Source organism: Anser brachyrhynchus (assembly GCF_964034855.1).
Source record: "Anser brachyrhynchus genome assembly, chromosome: 1".
Lineage (NCBI taxonomy): Eukaryota > Metazoa > Chordata > Aves > Anseriformes > Anatidae > Anser > Anser brachyrhynchus.
In genome coordinates this window covers 43,863,203-43,884,634 of record NC_137694.1, presented here as the reverse complement: position 1 = coordinate 43,884,634, position 21,432 = coordinate 43,863,203, and the positions used below count along the sequence as shown (strand labels likewise).

Genomic DNA, 21,432 nt, shown 5'->3' with positions numbered 1-21,432 from the left:
TTCATAATAAAACTTCACTCCCCACCAGCACTGGCAAGAGTTTCCACTGCGCCTGCCGCGTAGGAGGGACAGCTTCTGAGACTGAGTGGCAAACCGTGCCCAGGCGTCCTGAGGTGAGGCCGCCCTTGCTCCCCGTACCTCTCCCCGCACAGGGGGCTGCTGCCCCTTGGGGCTTGCCAAAATGACTCAGTCACTCTGGTCTTGCTCCACTGCCAGAGCCCGGGGCTGGCTGCGAGCTGGGTCTGCGGTGCATGCGGGGAACCGCAGGCTCCTGCTCCTCTCCACGGGCTGTTGTGGTGAGGGAGGAAGGGTGAGAAGGGAGGACAGCAGGCATCAGGGCTGGCTTCGCACCATTGCAGCGGGCTGTGCTGGAGCCTGTGGTAAGGATTATTTTCCTTTCCTGTATCCCGCCTTCTGCTTACCTTCGCCTAACGGGCGAACCGCTATGGCAATAGCTGCAGCTTGCTGAGTAAACATTGTTCTGCGAGTTGTTGATTACAGTTAATTAGCATTAATTTTGCCTTAAATGGATCCTAGTTGTGCTTGTTTTCTAGGGGCTACACAGAGTGCTGCTGCACAGAGGAGATGCCCGGCTGCAGGGAGGCTTGGAGCGGGAAGCACGGAGGTCTCCCTGCGATGGGGGGCAGTGACGGTGTGGGAGGGATGGGATGGGATGGGTTGGGATGGGTTGGGACCAGCATGGCATTTGCTTTTCACACACTTCATCTTCTCAGTGACCTGTACCAGCTCGGCCCAGCACCCGCATGAACAGATGACAAAGCCTTCTGCCACGCTGCCAGAGCGTGTAAAACAGGGAGATGAGGATTCACCTGCCCCGAAAAGTCATTCTTGCTTATTGCAGGAGTAGTAGCTTTACAGAGCTTTTTAGTAATTTAAAAAACAGACAAAAACACCAATACTCTGTGCGCCAGCGGGTCAAAATGAAGGGGGGAAGATGCCTCTTGGCTGGCAGAGGGGCACCTGCGAGGGGTTCGGAGACACGGCTGGGGGGCAGCGCTCCTTCCAGCGACCCCCCTGGGGAGCTGTGGTGAGGGGCCGGGCGGGAGGCTGAGGGAGCTCGGCCCCGCCATGCCGGGCCGGGGTCGGGGCAGGGCTCGGGGCTGCCCGCGGCCGGGGCGACGGCGCCATCTTGTGGGTGAGGGCGCGGCCGCCGCCCCTCGGCCGCCACCTCCTCCCCGTGTTTCCCCCTGCCCTGTGGGCTCTGGGGCTGAGCCAGGTGGATATTTTAATTTATTTCTTTTTTCCTGGAAGATGTCAGCCCAAGAAGTCAAGGAAGTCCTTCGAGGCGAAATCCCGCTTGTGACGAGACTATAAAAGGAAAGCTGCGAAGGGGAGCTGGAGGGGAACGCCGCGAGGTCGGAGCGCAGGCACTGAGTGTGAGCCCCTGAGAGCATATCAGGCGTGTGATGATAATTTAGTCCCCAGGAATCTTTCCAGCAGAGCAACAGAAAAAAAAAGAAGAGCAGGAGCAGGGTGATTTCTGAGGCAGACTCATTTTGTTGGTGAAAGGGAATTATAAAAGCACCCACTCCCTTCCCTACGGTAGTGTCAACACCTTTCTTTTTCTGGTTTCCCTTCTAGTCGCTGATTGTTCTCTTCCCTGGAGCAGTTCAACGGGTAGAAGCGTAGCGAGGGCATTGGCAGCTTTTACCTCAGCATCATCCAGCCCTGCTGAGAGGCACTCGACGCAGAACGGTGCTAAAATGCTGGCAGAGGTACGGCCCTGCTTGTTCTGGCTCTCCTAGCGCTCTTACCGCCAGCCAGAGGGAAACTGCAAGCCACAGAGTCTGGGGTTAGAGGAGTCAAAGAGATTGCGAATCCTCGGAGGTGTGTGTGTGTTGCCGCTGGCTGGGTTTCCAGTGATGGGGGATTGAGCCGGTCTCTGACAAGGCAGCAAATCCAGAGCTGCTGTGCTGGGGAATGCTCTGAAACGCTCGCAGGCAGGCTCTGCAGTCAGGCTTGTCGAGTTGCTGCAGCTCTTCTCTGCGCCAAGCGGTGTTTCTCTTTTGGATGGTTGTGGTGTTAAACGCTTCAGCAATAAAGAGGCTTTGTTGTGGTCTCTGCAGCGCTGCTTTTGCCTTGGCTAGCAGCAATCTTTTTGTTTGAATAAATACTTTCCCTGGAGTTGGCTGTGGGGGCATGTGTGGGCACGTGTGTGTGTGCGCCTCTGCTTGTGGGTGTACGTTGGACACAGCTGTGAACAGGCAATTCTGGTAGGTTCAGCACTTGCCCAAACTTGTTGTTTCTGAGCGCCAGAACAATGTGCTTTTCCTCGCAGTTAGGAATGCTGGCCACTGTCACGGGATTTTAACAGTGCTTGAGTGAAATTTATGGATGCTTTCCAGCCACGGGCAGAAACTGTTGCTAGCACCTGGCTCAATGCTGTATTTAGGCTCAGGAAGTAATCAGCATTTGCAGCACCAGAGGTGCAGCTTCTCAATCGGTGCTGTGGCAGGACTAGAGCTGGACAAGCCGTGCCCTACTTATGCTGCGGGGACCAGCTCACATGCGGTAGCATACTTTGTAATGTACGGGTGAAGGTCACACAGTGACCCATTTCCACTTAAGTTTCAGGGGGATCAGTAACAGCCCTGCTACAGGCTGGTCACAGAAGCACACAACTCCCCTGCTTTTTCTCATCTTCCTCCCATTTAGTCTCCAGTCCAGAATCCCCAAACCCAACTGAATTAAAATTGAACATTCAAAGATTCAGGCTGCCTTTAGGCTCTAAGGAACAGAATGCCATCCTGTTAATAGCTGCTGGGTAGTCGTTTCAAAACCATTTCTTTTCAGCAGGCACTACCATAGCAAATTCCAGCAGCGAATGTATTTCTGGCCTGGTGTGCCTCTAATCCCACAGCTGAGTTTTACATGTGATCTCTTTTGAAATGCTAGAACTATATATTTCTTAAAATTCCAGACAGAGATATTTCTAGGATTTGGCATTTAGAGCGGCAACAGGATTGTTTATAGGAAGAGAAGGGAAAGGATGGAAGGAGGATGTTGACCTAGCAGCCCTACAAACCTACCGCACTTAATCCACTTATCGCTCTGAATTCCTGAAGCAGATAAATGCTGATAACAGTTAAAACACATCACTGACAGGAGCAGCATGTTCTGTCCTCTAGAAATACATCAATGCTGGAAATTGCAAAGCTGCGTGCTACCATGGGGATGAGCGTGATATAAGAGCTGAGGAGGCCCTCACTGTTCAGTGGAGTTCTTCCACAGGAGGGTAGCTTTTCCCTCCCTCCCCCAGCTATCTTGAGATGCAATTCAGGCCTGAGAAACACTGCTGAGCATCACTGTGACCCCACAGCCCCCCAGAGCCACAGCTGCCTGATCTGTGCCTACATATCTGAAATACCAAGTGGGCCCCCAGTGTCTTGTTACCGCTCTTGATTGTCCTTGCTGCTCAGCGTTAAGACCTGCGAGGAGCGATTTGCAGCTGAGACCAGCCCTGTGCAGCTCACGTCAGCATGTCTTGGGGAGAGGAGTTCGTTTTGGCTAATCTGAGCTAAACCTTCCCTGGAGGAGTGCAGCTGCTGCACCAGCCTTGCAGAGCCACACAAAGCCACTTGCTCCTCTCCCCATCTGTCAGGGCTCTCTGCAAGGTACTGGAGCCGTCCCTGGGCTCAGGGGAATGCAGCAGCCGCAGCTGTGCACTGCACCCCTGTGTCAAGACCCCTTCCTCCTGAGGACATGTCCCAGGCTGAATAGGAGGAAAAACGCTGTAAACTAAAGATGGTTTTGGAGCAAACCTTGCTCATACAAACTCAACAGACAGAGTGATTTTGACTATTCCCTGTTTACAAGCTCATCTGCCGTCTTAGGCCTTTCTCAGAACAGACTGCACAGCTATCCACCAGTCTCCGCAATCCAGCAGGCAGTGTGAGCAGGCACCCTTGAAGTTGCAGCAAAGTGTTTTCTTGTGGACAGTGCAAACGTCTCTCAAGACGTCTGAAAGGAGGAAGCTGTCTGGAGAGAAGGGAAGACCTCTCAGACATGAAGATTTTTTGAGTCAGACACCGCTCAGCTGTTGCATTGCAGATGTCTTAGGTAAAAACAAGCTTTCACTGAAATCAAAAACTCTTCATGATCCTCCCACAAAGAGAGGGCTTCTTCAAAGGGTTCTCCGTAGATTTCCCTACAATAGATTTCTTAAGGCTTGCCTGCATTGTGAAGCTGATTTAGAGCCAGCATCATGTGAATCTGAAACATCACAGCTGTTATGGATGAAGTCACTGCCTGCTTGTTCTCACTTCTGCAATTCGAGTGCCGTCCTCCACAGTAACCTAACCATGAAGCTGGCTGTGGAGGGAAGCGCTGGGCTGTAAGGAGTGCAGTAGGGCTGTTTCTTTCTGCTGACTGCTGCTGCAGGTACTTGTTTTCCATTCTGAAGGTAGAATAGGTTATCTCATGCTTGAGTGTTCACATGAAGAACTAGTTTGATTGTGCTGCTCTGCCATGAACCCATGCGCTGTCGCACTGTTAGCGATTCCTCCATGTAAATGAACGACTTGAGTAAGATAATTTGAAGTAAGATGCCTTTATTCCAAAATATTGGTGGTCAATGCACTGAGATAATCAGTAACAGCTGTTCCAAAATAACTGCATAAACAAATCCTTGCAAAACTATGGTAAACATCCCAATGTACTATTTCTAAGCTTGTCCATTGCTCCGGAATCAGTTGAATCATTCACTGAATTGGACCACGTTTACCTCAAATGACCTCAAAAGGTATCAGTCGAAGTACACTTTTTCTATATTGCAACTTGGGGCTTCGGTCACTACGGAAGGTGACAAAGTTTGCTTTAAATGCACGTGATATTTTACGGTCATTGGAAGACAAAGCTCTCTGTGTTAAAGAGCTTACAGTTTAATCTTTGGACGCTTGCTGATAGGTGTAACACCGTGATAATAGTACAGAGAAATGAACCACGGTGCAGGGAGGAGTCTGACAGAAAAGCAGAAGAGCCTGCATCTGCCGGAAAGAGCTTGCCAAAAGCAGTGTGAGTCTGTCCCGCCTGTCCCTGCACAAACGGGAGGGGATCAAACAGCTCCTCAGCCGTGGAAATACCTGACAAAATCCAATCTCTTTTGCCTTTTGGATCTTCATATCTGATTGCTTTCTTACAGCCTTTTGACCCTACCATGGCCTCTAATCTAAAAGTCATCTTCCTGTTTCTTTGGTCGCTTCTCTGTGAAGGTAAAAAAAAAATATTTTTTTTCCTTTTGTTTACTCTCACGTTTGTTCATATTAGAGCATTTCCAGCTGCTATCTTTTTCTAATTTCCAGAGCTCCCCTCTAGGAATTTGCACACTGCTGCTATTTCTGTCTTTTAAGCATTTCAAAGCTCAGAGAGAGAATCCTTAAGAAAGGGGGAACATGGGAGAAGGGTTATATAACCTAAATAAAATGGTTGGGCTTTATCCCTGGCATGTTCTTCTCAAGGTAATGGCTCCTGGGAAGCTGCAAAAAGACGGATCTCTCCTGTTTTGTTAGAGCAATGCTTTGCAATGTCTTGTATAAAAACTACATTCATGTGTGTTCTGCTGGGTACAGATGAGGATAAGGATGATGAATTATTTTTGAAAATAAGGCACAGAAGAGACTACTCAGGTTATCACTCCCATGGTGGCTGCAGGATTTTCTGGTGCCTTCTTTCCATAACGCTGTATCTAGTGCACACAGGACTGAGCACTCACAAAGACCGTGTCCCTTAGGACTGTATTGTATCTCAGTCGCTTTTACAGCTAAGAACCTCTTTCTAATGATGTAACCTAATCTCTTCTTTACTCTTAGGGTATTGTCCCTGGCTGTGTCATCTGTAGGGGATTTTTCTTAAGTGATGTTACCTCCCTGAAGTCTGTTCTGGGCAGAGCTCGTGCCCTCCTTCTGTTATTCCACCCCTCTGTTCTCCTTAGTGGTCTGCATTCAGTAGCGTTAAGTCAAGAGCTGCCTCCTCTGATGCCGAGTCCCACCACGCAGAGGTGATGCTGTTGCGATGCAGCGTTATTGCGTGATGACAGGAAAGCCAGCCTGGCTGTGCTCTGGGACTGCCTTATTAGCGCCTGATTATCAGCCTGTTCGTAGATGCTGAACCCCAGAGAGTCCCATCAAAACCGTGAATGGTTTTGCCTGCCCATCCTCTACTTTCCCTCTCTCTATTTTCCCCTTCTATTTTCTTGTCTCGGAAAGAATCCCGAGTCTTTCATTTTGTAACAAGACTTGATGCAAGTTTCCAGTTCCCTTTTTTAAAGACAACAGTGCTTTGCACAGGCTTCCTCTTAAGGTGGTTTCTGTGTGGTATGGTAGCAGCTGCCAAATAAATCAGCTACCAGAGAATGACTGATGTTAAACCCAGACTTGGCTGTGTTGCCAAGAGGTTCTGTACCCCAGGTTCCTTACTAGCGTATGGCTCTCTCTCTCTCTCTTTTTTTTTTTTTCTTTTATTTTGCAAAACGGGGAGTGAACTACGGTGTGGATTCCCATCTGTGCTTACTCATCCTCTCTTGCAATACCCGACATGATTGTCTACGGAATTTCAATGACAGATTGCTTTCAACAGACCCGAGTAAGGAGGAAGCACATGAAGGGCATGTTCTCCCATCTCCCTACCTGAAATAGTGTCACATACAGATATTTAAGATCTGCAGATAGTTACTGTATCTAGCATCCACTCTTGTGCTTTGCTGCCGGTTTACTGCAGCAAAAGTTAGGAGTGATTAAGCCGTGTCTTATTTCTCATGGCCCAGCGTACAATGTGCAATTTCCTTCCTTATTCTTGTCTCAGAGATGCACAGTTCCACTGACACACCTGCTTGCACACAGCGCCTTCACTGGTGCACTGTGATCACGTGCACACGTACACGTCCAAGCAGAGGATTGTAACTCAGGAGTTACGGAGGATGTCCAGTGAGTGTTTGCCTTAGAAAACCGCTTTCCAGTCATCCTTTGTAAACAGTGTCACGCCAGCACAAAATCAGTTCACTTCCTGCTTCATTTCTGCTCTTTCTGTATGCCAGCATTGTGCCGAGGAGCTCACAAGGGAAAAGGGAAAGTCTGCAATTGCAACAGGCTATCTCAAATCACACAGCAATGACCTAAGAGTTGTGGCAGATCACACAGGGCATGTGCTCTGCATCACTCAGTTTCTGACAAGGGCCAACAGTGCTCGCTCCAGACATGCTTCCCGCCATATGTTTATTTTCACCACGTGATTGGGGCAGCAATTTTCTCCTGACTTATGGTGCTGTTAGGTGCCTGCTAACAATTATCACCCTTACAGGGGGAGATGTCAACGTACAGCAGAATCCTCTAATCCAGGTTGCACTGCTCAAGGAAGAAGTGTCCATCCCCTGTGAAGTCACCTTCCCTTACACCCTGAAATACACCAAATTTTCAATCTTCTATTACTGGATTAATTTGCTGGGTCAGAAGACATCCATCTACAATCGGGAAGAAAATGTACAAATCCCTCCTGGAGAGGAGAATAAGACCATTGCCAAATCCTACAATCACAAAACCATGCCACTTGAAAGCAACTTTTCTACGGGCACCTACTATTGCGAGGTCCAGTGGAGTGACATCCGGAAAATGGGAAATGGAGTGTTCGTCCTCGTGAGAGGTAAGTGAACAACCAGAAAGGAAGGGTGAACAGTTAAAAGTCAGCTGGACTTTGCTGTGAAAAGATGATCTTTGCTGTTCTCCTTTACCCAAACAAGCTATAAAGTAGGGTGGGAATAATACTTAATGCCCAATGCTTAAAGGCATCAGGGTTGAATGTGCTTCACACAGGGCTCATCGTAATGCCTCCCCCTTTTCCATGTGGCTGCAAGGGGTCGGTCGTTCTGTCGATGCACAGACTGGAAAACAAGGGAGAGCTTCTGGCCAAGGCAGGAGGAATGCTAAAGAGAAGTGATACGGCCGTGCATGCTGCTGACTGGCAGGATTTGCGTTGCTGAGCGCTGGCTATGAAAAACTTCTTAGGGTAAATGGGAAGAGCCGTGGTGAAAGAGCTTTGCTACGCTGGTCAGAGGTGCCTGTAGTATCCACCCTGCTGGTTTGTGTAGCCGGTGTGCTTTCCACCATCTGCCTTTCTACCCCTATCTCTAAAGACCTTTGCTGGCCTCTACCTTCCTAGCACCCCTTTTGGCTCTCATATTTATATCATCTCCCTCTAATCAACATGAAGAGCAGCTGCTTATATCTCGTCTCCTTTGCATGATTCTCCAGCTGCACGCTGCTCTCTGTTCAGTCAGGCTGTGTTTTGAAGCATGTGTGCATCCGTACAACCTTTACTGCTTCTGTAGTTTAACTCTCCTAGGGCTTTTGGCCAGAGTTAAAAACACAACGGAATTATAACTTCCACTCACACTGTGAATCTTTTGCCTTCTTTCCCACAGGGACAGGGTACATCGAGACCTCCTACGGGCGGGACATCCTCATTACCTTTACCACTCTTCTGGCTGCACTGAGCATCATTGCAACAGCTCTGCTCGTGTGGAAAAGAAAGGCAAGTTATTACCAAATAAAAGCCAATACCTGACGTGACCCATCCTAGGAATTTATTTCTCTTGCTTCTAACTTGGCTGGATTGGAACTCCCCATGCTGAAATTTTCCATGCTGGGTGTCTGTCTCAGGTTTATTTTCTTTTTTTTTAAGTTCAGTCATTCTGAGAAAAAAAGATTACAGAAAAGACAAAGCGAGCTATTGATTTGTCCATTAAAGACATTCTGGTAACCATTCTGAGTCTGGTGTGCTCTGCTTTAGAGCAAGGGTCTGGCACAGGGCAAGAAGTCACACCAGCAGCGTGCTGGCCCTGAGAATATTCAAGCAGATGCAGCCTTGTGAGGGGTCTCTGGAAATTTGCAGTTTGTGTACGGCCGGTTGTGGCTCTTGTCAGTTTATCAGCTCGGTTTTCTAAAGGAGCCCACGCGAGGCTGCCTTTCCACACCGTGTCAGTCTGACAGGTAGTGTGCCCTGGGCACCAAAGCAAGTCTCTTGCAGCCCTGGTGGCAGGGGGCGAGCAGGGCTTTCCCCATGTCTCATCTTCTTTCAGGATGGGGGCTGCTCTGATGCAAAGGCATGGCCTGATTGTGAGGAAACTCTGCGACCGCTTTCCTGAGCCATGGGCACCGTAGGAGACAGCAGTCTGCAGTGCGGAGGGCATGGGAACCAGAACCTTGGGCGTGTGCTCGGCAGATAAAACATTAAGAGACAGGGCTGGGGGGGAAGGACGGGTCAAGGATCCCAAGGAAGCCCGTGTAGAGGTCCCAGCTGACTGGAAAAAAAGAGTGAGACAAGGACTTGAGGAGCAACCTGTTTTAGTTGACTCTGAGCAGGCTGTGGATTGGACTAGACAATCTCCAGAGGCATCTTCCACCTTCAGCAGTTCTGTGAGGATGGAAGAGAGGAGCCTTGGGAGGCAAACGGACTGGGAGCCAGAGCGAGGAAGTACTAGAGCACGGAGGAGGATGTTAAGACTGGATTGACAGGGACTCTGGGGTGAGAAGACTAGAGGCACAGGCTGGGACCAGTTGGGTAAGGAAAAGCGGAGGGCAAAGGGGAAACCAGAAGTGGAGAAGAAAGGGTATATAGAGCAGGAGAAGAGCCAAAAGTAGGGGCAAAGGTCTGAATGAGACAGGGGAAAAAGCTTTGAGGTTGTGATACTGGAATCTCTGTTGACCAAGCAAAATCTGCTGTTCCTAGTAGTGCCTCCTCCAGGCATTCAAAACAATATCCTCTGCACTCCTCCTGACATCTCAAGGCTGGCTTAAATAGTCCTGATGTCTTTTAGAACGGAATTTGGGGATTGATGCTTTTTAGGTAGTGTATCCCGCCATATTTTCTCTTACAAGCTGCCCTCTGCCACCACAACAGCAGGCTTTTCACGTGGAGGCTGTGTTGCTGGTGCCGACCTCTGACTCCAAGGAGCACCAGGCTTCAGCGCGCACAGTCAGAGCTCGTGAGGTGGAAAACAGAGAGGCAGCAGTTGGCAGGCCTGCAAATCTCGTGAGACTTACCTTGCAGGCAGGCAGATGGAGGGGGAAGGAGTGAGGGCTGGAGATGGGCCCCCATCGCTGCCTGCCTAGACAGCATCTCCAGGGGGATGAGGGGGGAGGCACCGTCACGACTTGCCGCTTGGCATCTCTAGGCTTCGAGGTAGGCCAGCAAGTCTCAGACCTGCGGGCACTCCTCGGGGCCTGGAGAGATCAGGCAGTCATTACAGTTGCCCTCCTGCGGAACACAGCCCGTATTTCTCACCACAGCTTGCTCAGACCTGCTGGTTTAAAAATGTTTATCTTTAAGAGAAGCTATTTAGCATCCTCCTTAGTTACTAATGGACTGGAAAGCAGTTCATCGTTTTCATGTGATGTGAATATAATCATCCCACTTCTTTCCGAATTAGAACAGAGATACTTAGCAAAGCCTGCTGCCTTTTCTGCCTCTTTCTCTTGCTTGCTGAGCAGGGCTAACCCTTATCTGAGCATGAATGGAGCATGTTCAAGGAGAAGTCATCTGATGCAAGAAACATTTCGGAGGAAGAGGCCTTCTTCCTTCAGCTCCGTGCTGGACTTGCATGTTAGCGTATCACTGACTGTATGGCATCATTAATGTCTGCCTGGTGCTCTTCCCTAGATTCTGTGTATTAGCATCTTCCCAGCCAAATACTGACAGAAGTCTCTGCATTCTGCCTCTGTGAAATCCCCCTCGCACTTTGAATGTGGCCCTGCTTTTCTCCCTGTCCTGCAGTATTGTTGTGTGCTGTCCAATATCTCTGCCCCCCCAACCAACTTAGTGTAAGTGCAACTGATTTCTGTATACAGACAGAGCCCAGTTCTCCTTTCCAATGCTCCAATGTCAGTTGTCAAACTCCTTCCTTTTACCTTGAGGAAAGTGGAGGGCCCGTGTTGTGCATAGAGTCAGCATTCTTTGCTTCTGAAACGCTCAGGGGGTGTGCGAGCAGCTGGCTTTGGCATGGCTCTGGCATTCATTTCATTTTTGGGGAGGTGGTGTTTTCTCCAAATGTGTGATTTGGTGTCTTGTCCTGAGCAGGTATTGTGTCCTAAAAGGAACCAGCTAAATATACTGAGACAGAAGGTAGAAACTCGGCCTCCTTCAGCCAGCCCGCCACCACCTTCTCCTGTTTATGACGTGAGTACCAGAATCGCCCTCCATCCTTGTGTCCACGTCATGGTACAACCCCTCCTTTCCCTGACCTGCCATGGTACAGGCGAGGTGACAAAATACCAGTATTGTGATGTGAAACAAGCAGTCGGCCTGGTACTGGTGATCCTGCTTCTGTGCTCTGCCCCTCTTGGGACTGTGCATGTTGCACGTCTCCATCCTGATCCCAGTGCCAACGCCTTGCGCCATGCTCAGCAGCCCTGCTCCAGCACTGGTGGGCAGGAAGAAAGTGAAGGGAGTCTCCTTTTTGGAACGTTTCCCTTTTCATCACTTAGAATCCAGCCAATCGACTCCTCTTTCCATTCCCCAAACTGGAGAACACCAACTGCTCCCGCTCCCTGAGCCCAGTAGCAGCAGCGTCAGAGGTAATAGGATTGGTGTGGCTCTCCTCAAATGTCAAGCCCAGACCTCGGCTACCTCAAGTAACCATGACCCCTAATCACATTTACAGCCCATCCAGCTCCATTTAAAATGTATTCCTTCTTTTTCCTTTCACTCCCATGGGAGGACCACTCAGCAAAGAAGAGAATGATTATTTTTTTTCCACGTGGTCTGTGGGACAAACGAGGAGGAATGAAATGAAAGGGAGTAGAGAAGGATGTTGCCTGAATATTAGGAAACCTTTCTGACTGTGAAGTCTATAAGGACTGGAAAAGCCTCTCCAAGGAAAACCTGTAAGCTCTGCTGCATGAATCATTTAAACTAAACAAAGTGGAGCTCTGGAGAATGTACTACAGAGAGGAGCAAAGCCCTGCCAAGGAGGCAGGGAAATCTGATAGGGGGCAGATATGAAAACAAAGGCACTCCTGCCCCCTTCTCATTCTCACTTCCCAGGTGGGGGACACTGTTTTGTGGCTCTTCAGTTTTTGGAGTAGAGGTTTAAAAGAAAGCCCTGTATATTGTATGTGATGCGTTTATTCTGGGTAGAAAGCAATGCTTTGGGTAAAGGATGTTGCAGGTTATAAACCTTTTCATTTGTATCAGGTAATTTCTTTTTAATTCAGGCTTTTAAAAATCCGATTTGGAAGTTTCCTGCCGAAGTGGATGATTTCTGCAAGGAGACCAAAAAAAAAAAAAAAATCAAATCCATTTCTCGCTCAGTCGGCCTCGTCATGCATCCTTAGCTCCATCTTAATTACATGTTTCATCATGTTGTTCTGTTCAGGAGGCCCCGCTAACGCTCATACAGCAAGCCAGCAGAGCCAGCCTTAGGCGCAGGCAGTCCTGGTAGCTGGCTGAGCTCCTGTGCTTGCAGGAGCGCTCCAGACCTGGCCCATGCAGCCTTGCCCCGTAGCCTGCTAACTGCCCGCCAGCTGCGCAGGGCTCTTGGCCAGCCCAGCGTGCAGGGCGGGCGGCTCAGCCCCCTTCGGCAGAGCAGCAAGCAGCCTCGAATCGTCTCGTGCGTGCTACGGGGTACGAGGCTGCCCCGTGGAGCAGCTGCTGGGACTCGCTCGGGCGTGAGGCAGCAGCTCCCGCAGCAGAGGTGGCACAGGGTGAGGAGGTGGGAGCATGGGGCCGCAAGGTGGAACGCGGGGGGTAACGGGGAAGAGAGGGCGAGAGCCCTGGGGTGGAGACCGTGCTTTGTGAGGTCCTGTTGGTGTTGAACTGGGTGTTGAACTTAGCGCTCGTTTCGTGGTTGGGGGGGGAGGCAGAAATCTGTGGTTGGCACGGGGGTAAGATAAGGCAAGGGAACGGGATGGATGAGTGAGAAGAGACTTTGAGTAATGAGATAAAGAGGATTAGGTAAAGGGACGGGAGGCCAGCACATGCCAGATGTGCTATCCGTGGGGGAAAGCAGATCAGAGTCCAGAAAAAAGTCAGGGAGTCGCAGTGTTCTTGCAGGCCTGGAACCAGGAGCAGCAGGAGGCAGGACTGGGCATCAAAACAAGGGCTTCGAACTGGCTGGTGCAGCTCATTAAATGCTCTGTGCTGTCTTCCCTGGCAGCAGGGCTCACCCCTGGCACAGAAAGGCTCCTAGCACACCTCCTGCAAAGCCCTTCTGCTGCACATCACTAGGAGCAAATGCCCTCCCCGCCGCCTCTTCCAGGTGCCACAGGTTACCTTGCGGTCCTTGGGGCTGGGTGTCAGCAGTGAAAAACAGCTCAGGGCAGTAAAAAACCCTGCAGGGTGTGTGGGGGCGAGGGGGCAGAGCTACACTGCCATGCGTTATTGGGCCCTTTTGCCCTCCTGCAGCCCTGGAGCAGCTCATTGCACTGGCCGGTCCAAAATCTGTATTTTCCTCCGTTTTCCTGCTCGGCTGCCTAGTTAATGAGCAGCTTGGAAACAACAATCCGAGGGCCTCGCTTCATCCGCTTTACACTTCAAACAAGCTTTTTTTTTTTCCTTTTTTTTTTTTTTTTCAGCAGCAAACAGAGCTCCTGCAGCGCAGGCGGGTTCCAGAGCACAGGGGCTTTTCGGGAAAGCGTCTGGCAGCAGGGAGGAGAGGCCCGCGTGCCGCCGCTGCGACAGTAGCAGGTGGTCAGTGGCCAAGTGGAAGGAATTGATTTGCAAATGGCAGTTGGAGACACCGGCTTTCCAACTGGCCAGCAAAGGACGGGCATTGTTAACGGCCGTCACGAGAAGAGGGCCCGCAGACGGAGGGAGTCTCTTCTGGGGGTTAAGCACCAAAAGGATGCTTCTTGCTTGCAAGGGGCTTTGGGACTGGAGCAGTGAAAGAGACTGCCTGTCACGGCAAGGGGGCACGGAGCCGGGCTGCGGGGAGCAGAGCGCGCAGGACGAGGTCCTCACTGCCAGCATCACAAAGGGAATCAAGAATGAGGACGGGGAAATGGGATTTTGTGCGCGCGCATGTGCACAGGCGAATAGTTGGGGATGGCTGCTCTAGGCAAGTGGGCTGTCGGGAGCGGGAAGCGGACGGGTGAAACACTTGGGCTGCTCCCGCAGGAGGAGTGGGGATGGGAGAGCTGCGTGGTGCCCCACTCCTTGCAGCCCGTCCTGTCCCACTGCTCGTTCCCAGCCCCGTTCCCAAACGCTGCTCCTTTATCATCTCGTCCTCTTTAAACCACGATCTCGCTGGCCACGACCCAAAAAGATGCTGAGCATTTGCAATTCCCGACGAAATGACGGGGCGGGGGGGAGTCAAATGACCCCCCACTTCGACCCCCCGTATTTTGCTGGTCCCCCTCGCCGTGCTGCAGGGCGCCTCGCTCCCTCTGCAGCCTCTCCACTAGTACCATCTGCCCCTCGTGCGGCTGCAGCTCCTCCCATCCTCCCGTTGCCAGAGAAACAGCCACCTTGGCAACCTGCTGTCATCCTTGAAACACACATGGAAAAGTCCTCCTGATTGTTATGTTTGATCCTTCAGGCAGATCTGGAACATCACTCAAACTGACATGCATCTCTTGTGACACGATTACCTGGGGGACCAGCGGGTGCAGACACATGTAGGATGTGTGTGTGTTTCTCTGCGTATCCGTGCGGGACCGTGGATATGTCTGTGGGCCTGCGAGTGTATTGATTTTTTTTTTTTATTATTATTATTCTTTGCTCGCTCTACGAAGAAATGAGAGTTCTGGCTTGGAAATAAAAAAATCAAAACAAAAGCAAACCAAAACAAAACGGCAACCAGACAATAAATAGAAATGGTGCCTGATGTAAGGTTTCCTGTTTTCAACAGCCCTTGTGTTCCAGAAGCCCAGCCTAGCCTCCCCTCTCACCCTTGTGTGCCCAGAACAACCAAAAACAAGAGCTTTTTGGGCGTCAGGCACCTAAACAGTCCTGGGCGATGCAGGGTGCCGCCTGTTCCCTGTGCTCCCCGTGGTGCTCGGTACCCGTTCAGGAGGCAGAGGGGCCTCCGTTTTGCATTGCTGTATCGGTCTGGAGTGGACGGAGGCAGGGGCATTGCCATTGTTCTCTCACTGCCTTACACGGGGTAGGTAACATCAAAAGCTGTCTCTGTGAGGCTGAAAAAGGACCGTGATGTAGCTGCACTGTAAAGATTTCAGGGGAAAATGGATTTTCTTTTCGCACACTTTGAGGACAGGAACTTTGGAATTTTGGAGACATCAGAGGTTCCTCAAAAATGTCAGGCACGAGTCGGGGAACAACCCAATGGGCCATCAGATGTGCTTAAACCTAAGCGTTTTTTTGAACCCTCTCTTCTCTTTGCAGTGCCTGAATTCGCAGCAAGTCGAGGTCTACTCTGTCCTTGAGACCAACACAAAGAACCCAGAACCCAGAAGGAATCATCCAGGGGAGGTAAGGGCTGGGGCCCTGTTCTTGGAGAGTTCCCTTATGCGCTGGGCACGTGGGAAGAGAAAACCCAGAGCCACCGCGGCCCTAGCTGGCATTAAGTGTGTCTGCTATTTCCCCACCTCCAGCCCCACTGAAAGGGGAAAACGGGACGTGGCGTCCACTCGCCAGCTGTGCTGCACGTGCGGTGTGTCGTCCCTCTTCCGGCACAACCCTTGCTGCTGCCGCGTTACTGGTTCTGGCAGGCAGATGCTTTTCTGTGTGATGTTCCCTGGAAGGTATCGAGATGTTTGGCATTGTTGCTCCCGCTCAAAGGGTCAGACGTTCGTGGAGAGTTGGCCAGATGCTGTCCCCCACTACTGTCCCTTCCAGATTGTTTAGGCAGCTAAGAAGTCCCCCAGCGTAGAGGAATCTGTGCGCTGGGGGCAGACCCTGGGCACACCTTTGCTGTCGCTGGCATTAAGCACCTGAGAGCCATTTCCTGGTAGCAGAAGCTACGATGGCCTGAACGGAGGCAGGAAAAGGCAGCGTGGCTATATTTTGGGCTTGGATCTTCTTGCTGGGCTGGGAGTTATGAGTTAGAGACGAGGAACCAAACCCACCCGTAATGAAAGTAGCCACACTGTGCAGGCACTGATCAATTGTGGGGGCCGTATGGCACGGACCAGGGTCCCATGCAGCCCTGCACCCTGCCCTTGGCAAGCATCAGCTGTTCCAGAGGGACAAAGCTTGCATCAGGCACCCCAGTGAACGTTTCCTTCCTGTCCTCAGATCTCTGTTGTTCATTTGCCTTCCAGACCTCTTATCTACTTAAAAAATACGTTCACTCTTCTAACATTAGAAAATGTTCCTGAAAAATGTCCCCTTCTTCTCCCAGTGATGTCCCGTTGGGGAAAGTTCCCAGGTTAACTATGCAGGGTGCAGCATGGAGCCAGCTTCAGCTGGCACCGTCCCTCCCTTTCATGGAGGACAGTATTTTCCAGCCTCTGAAGCACTTTCACAACTCCCAGCTTCAGGAAAAGGTGGAAGAAAATCAAGTGCTTTCTACATCAGAGCTAACTGCAGAGTGTTCTGCTCCCAGGGCTACCGGCATCCTGCGGTTAGTGCTGTGGCTCCACAGCAGCGGTGGCAGGGGCAGGGGCAGGTACCTGATTACTGCAGCTGGCTGCTGAGGGGAAGGATGGTTTGTGTTATATAGGCAGCCTTGTACTCCGGTGTGTAAGATGCACTGGGAAAGAGAGCATCCCTGTTTTTGTGTTCTTGCTGCATTTTGAATTAGTTGGGTAGGAAGAACAGTAAGTCCTGATCCCCCTTCCCTGTCCTATTTACTCTTCTGTACGCCTTTATCAGCTGCCCCCTTCTAAATGATTCAGTCTGGGCGAGGAGATGCAGTATCTGTGTTTGTTTTTTCCTGTCGTGGTGTTGTCTGGGCTGTGCTGAATCACCTGTGTGTGGCCCACACTGCTCAGCTGCTGCTTTAGGGGTCAGCAGCCGTGTGAAACAGAGCGGGAGCAAAGCAACAAAACGAGCAAAGAAGCATCTGTGTGCAAGCGGGTCTGGCTCCTGTGGTCTCTGTGGGAGAAACAGAGGAGGAGAAAGCAAAGAGAGGTGTGGGATGGGCTCTCACGGGCACTGAGAGTGTGCCCAGTCCTTGTGCTGCTCCGAAGGTAGGGAGGTGTGAGTAGCAGGGCCCCACTGCTGCATCCCACCTCAGGGGGAGCCGAAAGGGGCTTCTGAAACAGGAGCACCTGTGGGGAGTGGAAGGGGATGCCAAGGCCTTGGGATCTCCGCGCAGCGAAGGGCGACTGAAAATGGAAAAGGTGGGCGGGCTGGATTCAGCTCTGAGTTTGTTTCCCAGAAGCCAGGAACGAGTTTGGTTCCCCCCAGAAGGGATATGGCCTTCTCTGCACGGCACAGTTTGACTGCCCTGCCCGGTACGGCTGCAAGCACCTTGACCAGCTTCCCTCTCAGCCGTCCTGGGCTCTGACCGCCTGGGACACCGGCCCTGCAGCTGGCTGTGCCAGAACGTAACAGGGTGTTACGGGCAGAGAGCACCCGAAGGGAGAGTGTTTGCGAGCTGTCACTGCACTGCCAGCCAGCCTGGGTGGCAAAGGGTTAATCCTCCAGAGCCTGTGCATGCTTTGGAGGTGCCCGCGCTCAGCTCTTCTAAAACGCTTCCCTTTGGTGGTGGCAGCAGAGAAAAAGCTAGTGTAGGTAGGGCTCCATTCACCCTCTGGCACTTCAGCTACTTGCCGTGTAACCTTGCTTACGGCAGGCCTGTGCCACGCGGCGCTTAAAATATCAGTCTGTCAGCGCCTTGTCTGCACCGGGAGCGGCTGTGAGGAATAGACTCAACTGTTGAAGAAACAGGATTGAGGAGGTCAGGGAATTCCTCCTTCACAGAATCCAGAGTGATTTATTTTTTTTACCGAGTCCAATTTTCCCTCCCCTCCCTGTCTGACAGCTTTTTGGGGGAAGAGTGACAAGCAAAGGAGGCATCTTTATCCCTTGGGCTGGATTAGTCACGTTCGTCTCTGTCGGAGCAACATTTCTCAGTGTAGTGGCTTCCATTGCGGTGGATCACTTATAGCCATTTCCAACAGAGCAAACGTCAGTGTCTGCTGATTAAGAATTAATTCGTCTTCTTTTGAATAATTTTCCTCCATTTCTTTTTCCTCCTTTTCATCATTCTGCAGACATCTAAGAAGCAAGAAGCTCTAGAAGAATCCTCTGATACACTGTATGAGAATATCTAAGGGGGAAAAACTGACTCAGTGCGGACCAGACATCTTCCTGCACGACAGAACTACTTTCTGCATCCTCAGTTCTCTGCGAAGACCCACAGCGACTTCAGGGCGCAGCCACGGGGGACTTGTGAACCCCGGGCTCCCTCCGAACTGCCCTTCATTAACAACAGAATACATCTGTTCAAATCCCACTGGGGCTCAGTCTGCATTGATGCAGTGAAGATATTTTGCAGCGAAGCTGTTTGATGCAAAAAGAAAAGCTGGTTTTTGTCAAGCACTCGTACGTAGCTTAGACATGGTGCAGATGGGATCTGTGCACGTTTCTCTCACCTGGCCTGGCTGAAATACTTGAATCTTGATCTTCTGTAAGCAATAGCGCGATCCAGAGACCTCCCTGCTTGCTGGCCTGATCTTCCAATCCTGACCTGCAGCAGTCCGTCTGATCCTGTGCTTACAGCTTCCCTGACACAGCCGTCAGGCCTTCATGCATAGTTTAACTGAGATCCAAACGTCCACCTGCCCATTTTTTCCTTTCTCAGGAACCCCACAGTGAAACATGCTTTCTCATAATCTGCTAATCCCATCAAGTAGTCACAGATGCCTGCTGTGACCGTACTCAGCCGACCCAAATCAGTGCCTTGGAATAAATGCTTTCCCTTCAGCAATATCAGCAGTATACGGTGAGGAATGGATGCATGAACAGAGATAAAGATGGAAAAAAAGGAAGCCAGAGAAAATATCCCTGCCTGGCACTGCGTCTCAGTGGCAGTGCCCTTTCCGGAACAAGGAAATGGAACAAGGGGCTGGGAATCCGAGGAAAATGCCTTGCTGGGGCTGAACAGATCTGGGGCCAGGTTCCAGAGATGTTCAAGCCGAGCTCCCCAGTTTCCCCAGTTCTGAAATCTATAACAACTGGAGTGAGGAGGGAGGTCTTAGAGATGAATTTTCTATTACCGCTCCTCTCTCTCCTGTCAACTGGGACTTGCCTACCATTTGTGCTGATGGATATCCTAGTTCTGATAGGGAAGAAGCTACGTTAAATATCCATATAACGTGATCAAACCAGTGGATCAAAAAGCTGAGGCTGTTTTATCTCAGATTAAAAAAACGACAACAAAGTAACAACCAAACAAAACCAACCCAAAATAACAATACGTAGCATAACTTGAGAGGAATCATAGAAACCTCTTTAAATAAGAAGATCAAATTAAAACTGAGCTCCAGGGTCATAGGACCCTCTATAGTTGAAGATAATGTTGCTATGCATCAGAGATAGAGGCTATGGAAAATGTCTCCGGGGCCTCCAACCTTCCTATACTATGTTTAAAGAGATAATCCGCTTATTGCTTTGCTCTTTTTATTAGAAGAGATTTCAAACATGCAATTTGGACTTTAACCACAGGAAAATGCTTTTTCTCTTCCCAGTGTTGAGGAATTCATTTCAAAAATAGCAATGAATAGACAGCATGGCTTATTAGACCTGTCTGCCATTTGTTAAATGATCGTAATAATTATAAATAAATATTTCTGAACTCAACAATTTTAGTATTTACTAATGCGACCAGAAATATAAATGAGGAGAAAACATTTGTCTTCATGGAAAAAAAAAGAATTACAAGGATTGCACAGGTATAATATTTTCTTTCCTTACCAAATTTGAAGAATGATGAGATGAATTATAAATATGTTGCAGTATAGCGATAAAATATTCAGAGGAAGGTGGTGGATTAGATGAAGAGTTAAAACTTTCAAAGTAACGCTGCTTGGTTTTTGTGTTTGGCTTTTTAAATTTTCTAAATACTAAAAACAATGGTTAGTACTAAAAATTTCCTGGCAGAGATCTCACTTTGCAGTGCATTGTTTTGTCTCGTCTTTCTATTACCTTTCTAAATAGCGTTTCTTACATTTATGTCTGAACAGTTCTATATATTAAGTAGCTGAAGCTGTTTAAAATGAAACAAGAAAAAATGGTACTTGGAATATAGGGGCTGTTCTAGACCAGTCAGTGCTGAAGTACCAAACGAATCGCAAGCGGTTATGATCAATTAAGTGAAAAAGTAAAAGCTTCCAAGGAGCACTGGGAAGGCTGGGGATTTGGGCTGTGCGCCAGAGCTCGTCAAAGTCAAGGGGAGTTGCTGTGTTGATTTCAGTGGGCTTTGGTCTGGCCCTGCAAGGCTAAAAGGCTGCTGCACGAGAAGGAGGAAGGTTGGAAGCTACGCAGCCAGAAGTTAGCGTCGCCTCCTTGGCATCGTGCACCGTGGGCAGCAGCAGTGGCATCTGAGGTTGTGAGAGAGAAAGGTGTAAAGGAGAAGATTGTGAGAGAAGCGGTGTTCTTAAATACAACAGAGTTTTCCAAGGAGGTATGAGGAAATGCCTTCAGGCACCAGTAGGAGAAAGTCGTAAATATAATTTACATAACATTGGTATAGCTATTTATAGCTGAGATTTGTTCAGGAAAAATAAAATAAAAAACCAGTCATTTGCTCTTTTTGTCTCACCTGGCTCTATGGTCCATGAGAATAGATGCAGAAAATGAGTGTTATTAGGAAGAGGAAAGGAGCTCATTTTTAAGTGTGGAGCAATGCATATAATAAATAAAAGGAAGAAAATTTAACGATCAGCTCCCCCAGCTCCACGCAGGACAGAGCTGATGACTGAGCCGTGTTTATTGCCCACATTTTGCTTTAAATTGAATGTTGAGAACGGATTCCTCTTTAAAACCGCGTCCCTGAGGGCCACAGCTCTGCTCGCTTCCCCCAGCATGGTGCTGCTGCGCGCAGAACGCGCTGTCAGGTTACGGTGGTGTAATCTTTGATTCCCAGGCGCCGGGAAAGCTAAGGGAAATTATCCCTTTGTATTGACAGGATTTCAGGCAGGCGGAGACACGTTATCAAAATAAGCGGTGGTGTGAGGTGGGAATGCACCGTCTGCTTTCCTCTACAGGAGGTGCTGTGCTAGCAGTAGGGGCCCTTGCCCTGTCCACCGGGAGCGAGCCCGCAGTCCTGAGGGGTGGATGCCGTGTCTCAGCACGTTGCCTTAGCTGGCGTTGCTGTAAGGGGCGTTGGTGGCACTGAGATCATCCAGTCCCTAAAACAATCCCTCCACAGCGCTTTCCAGCCTTTTTGCCTTTGAGAAGGCAAAAAACGGAGCGCATGTGAGCGTGTCGGTGGTTTCATCCTTTTCTGTAGAGAACAAACTTGCACGGGTTCTGCTCTGCAGCATGAAGTACGTCGGCTATATTTTGCCTTTTATCTGT

At 50.0% G+C, this 21,432-nt stretch overlaps 1 protein-coding gene across 3 annotated transcripts; it reads left to right on the top strand.

The window, feature by feature from the left end:
* Positions 1-1,742: 1,742 nt before the first annotated feature.
* On the top strand, positions 1,743-19,713 carry NFAM1 (NFAT activating protein with ITAM motif 1). Of its 3 annotated transcripts, XM_080575589.1 has the most exons (8): positions 1,743-4,401; positions 4,927-5,034; positions 5,162-5,231; positions 7,315-7,653; positions 8,432-8,541; positions 11,086-11,184; positions 15,349-15,435; positions 18,126-19,713. In XM_080575589.1, exons 3-8 carry the CDS (start codon positions 5,177-5,179, stop codon positions 18,183-18,185), a joined length of 750 nt encoding a protein of 249 aa, XP_080431715.1. In that variant the 5' UTR covers positions 1,743-4,401; positions 4,927-5,034; positions 5,162-5,176; the 3' UTR covers positions 18,186-19,713. The 3 variants fall into 3 exon arrangements, with proteins under 3 accessions (XP_080431715.1, XP_080431717.1, XP_080431716.1); XM_080575591.1 differs by lacking the exons at positions 1,743-4,401; positions 4,927-5,034; positions 15,349-15,435; positions 18,126-19,713 and adding an exon at positions 13,584-15,324 and having other exon boundaries at positions 5,041-5,231; XM_080575590.1 differs by lacking the exons at positions 1,743-4,401; positions 4,927-5,034; positions 15,349-15,435; positions 18,126-19,713 and adding an exon at positions 13,581-15,324 and having other exon boundaries at positions 5,041-5,231.
* The last annotated feature ends 1,719 nt before the right edge of the window (positions 19,714-21,432 follow it).

Bases quoted from the DNA above. Each gene is read 5' to 3' on its own strand.
- NFAM1 (XM_080575589.1), top strand. From the start codon at position 5,177: ATGGCCTCTAATCTAAAAGTCATCTTCCTGTTTCTTTGGTCGCTTCTC. The intron at 7,654-8,431 runs GTAAGTGAACAA...TCTTTCCCACAG, and splicing joins AGTGTTCGTCCTCGTGAGAG to GGACAGGGTACATCGAGACC. The intron at 15,436-18,125 runs GTAAGGGCTGGG...ATCATTCTGCAG, and splicing joins GAAGGAATCATCCAGGGGAG to ACATCTAAGAAGCAAGAAGC.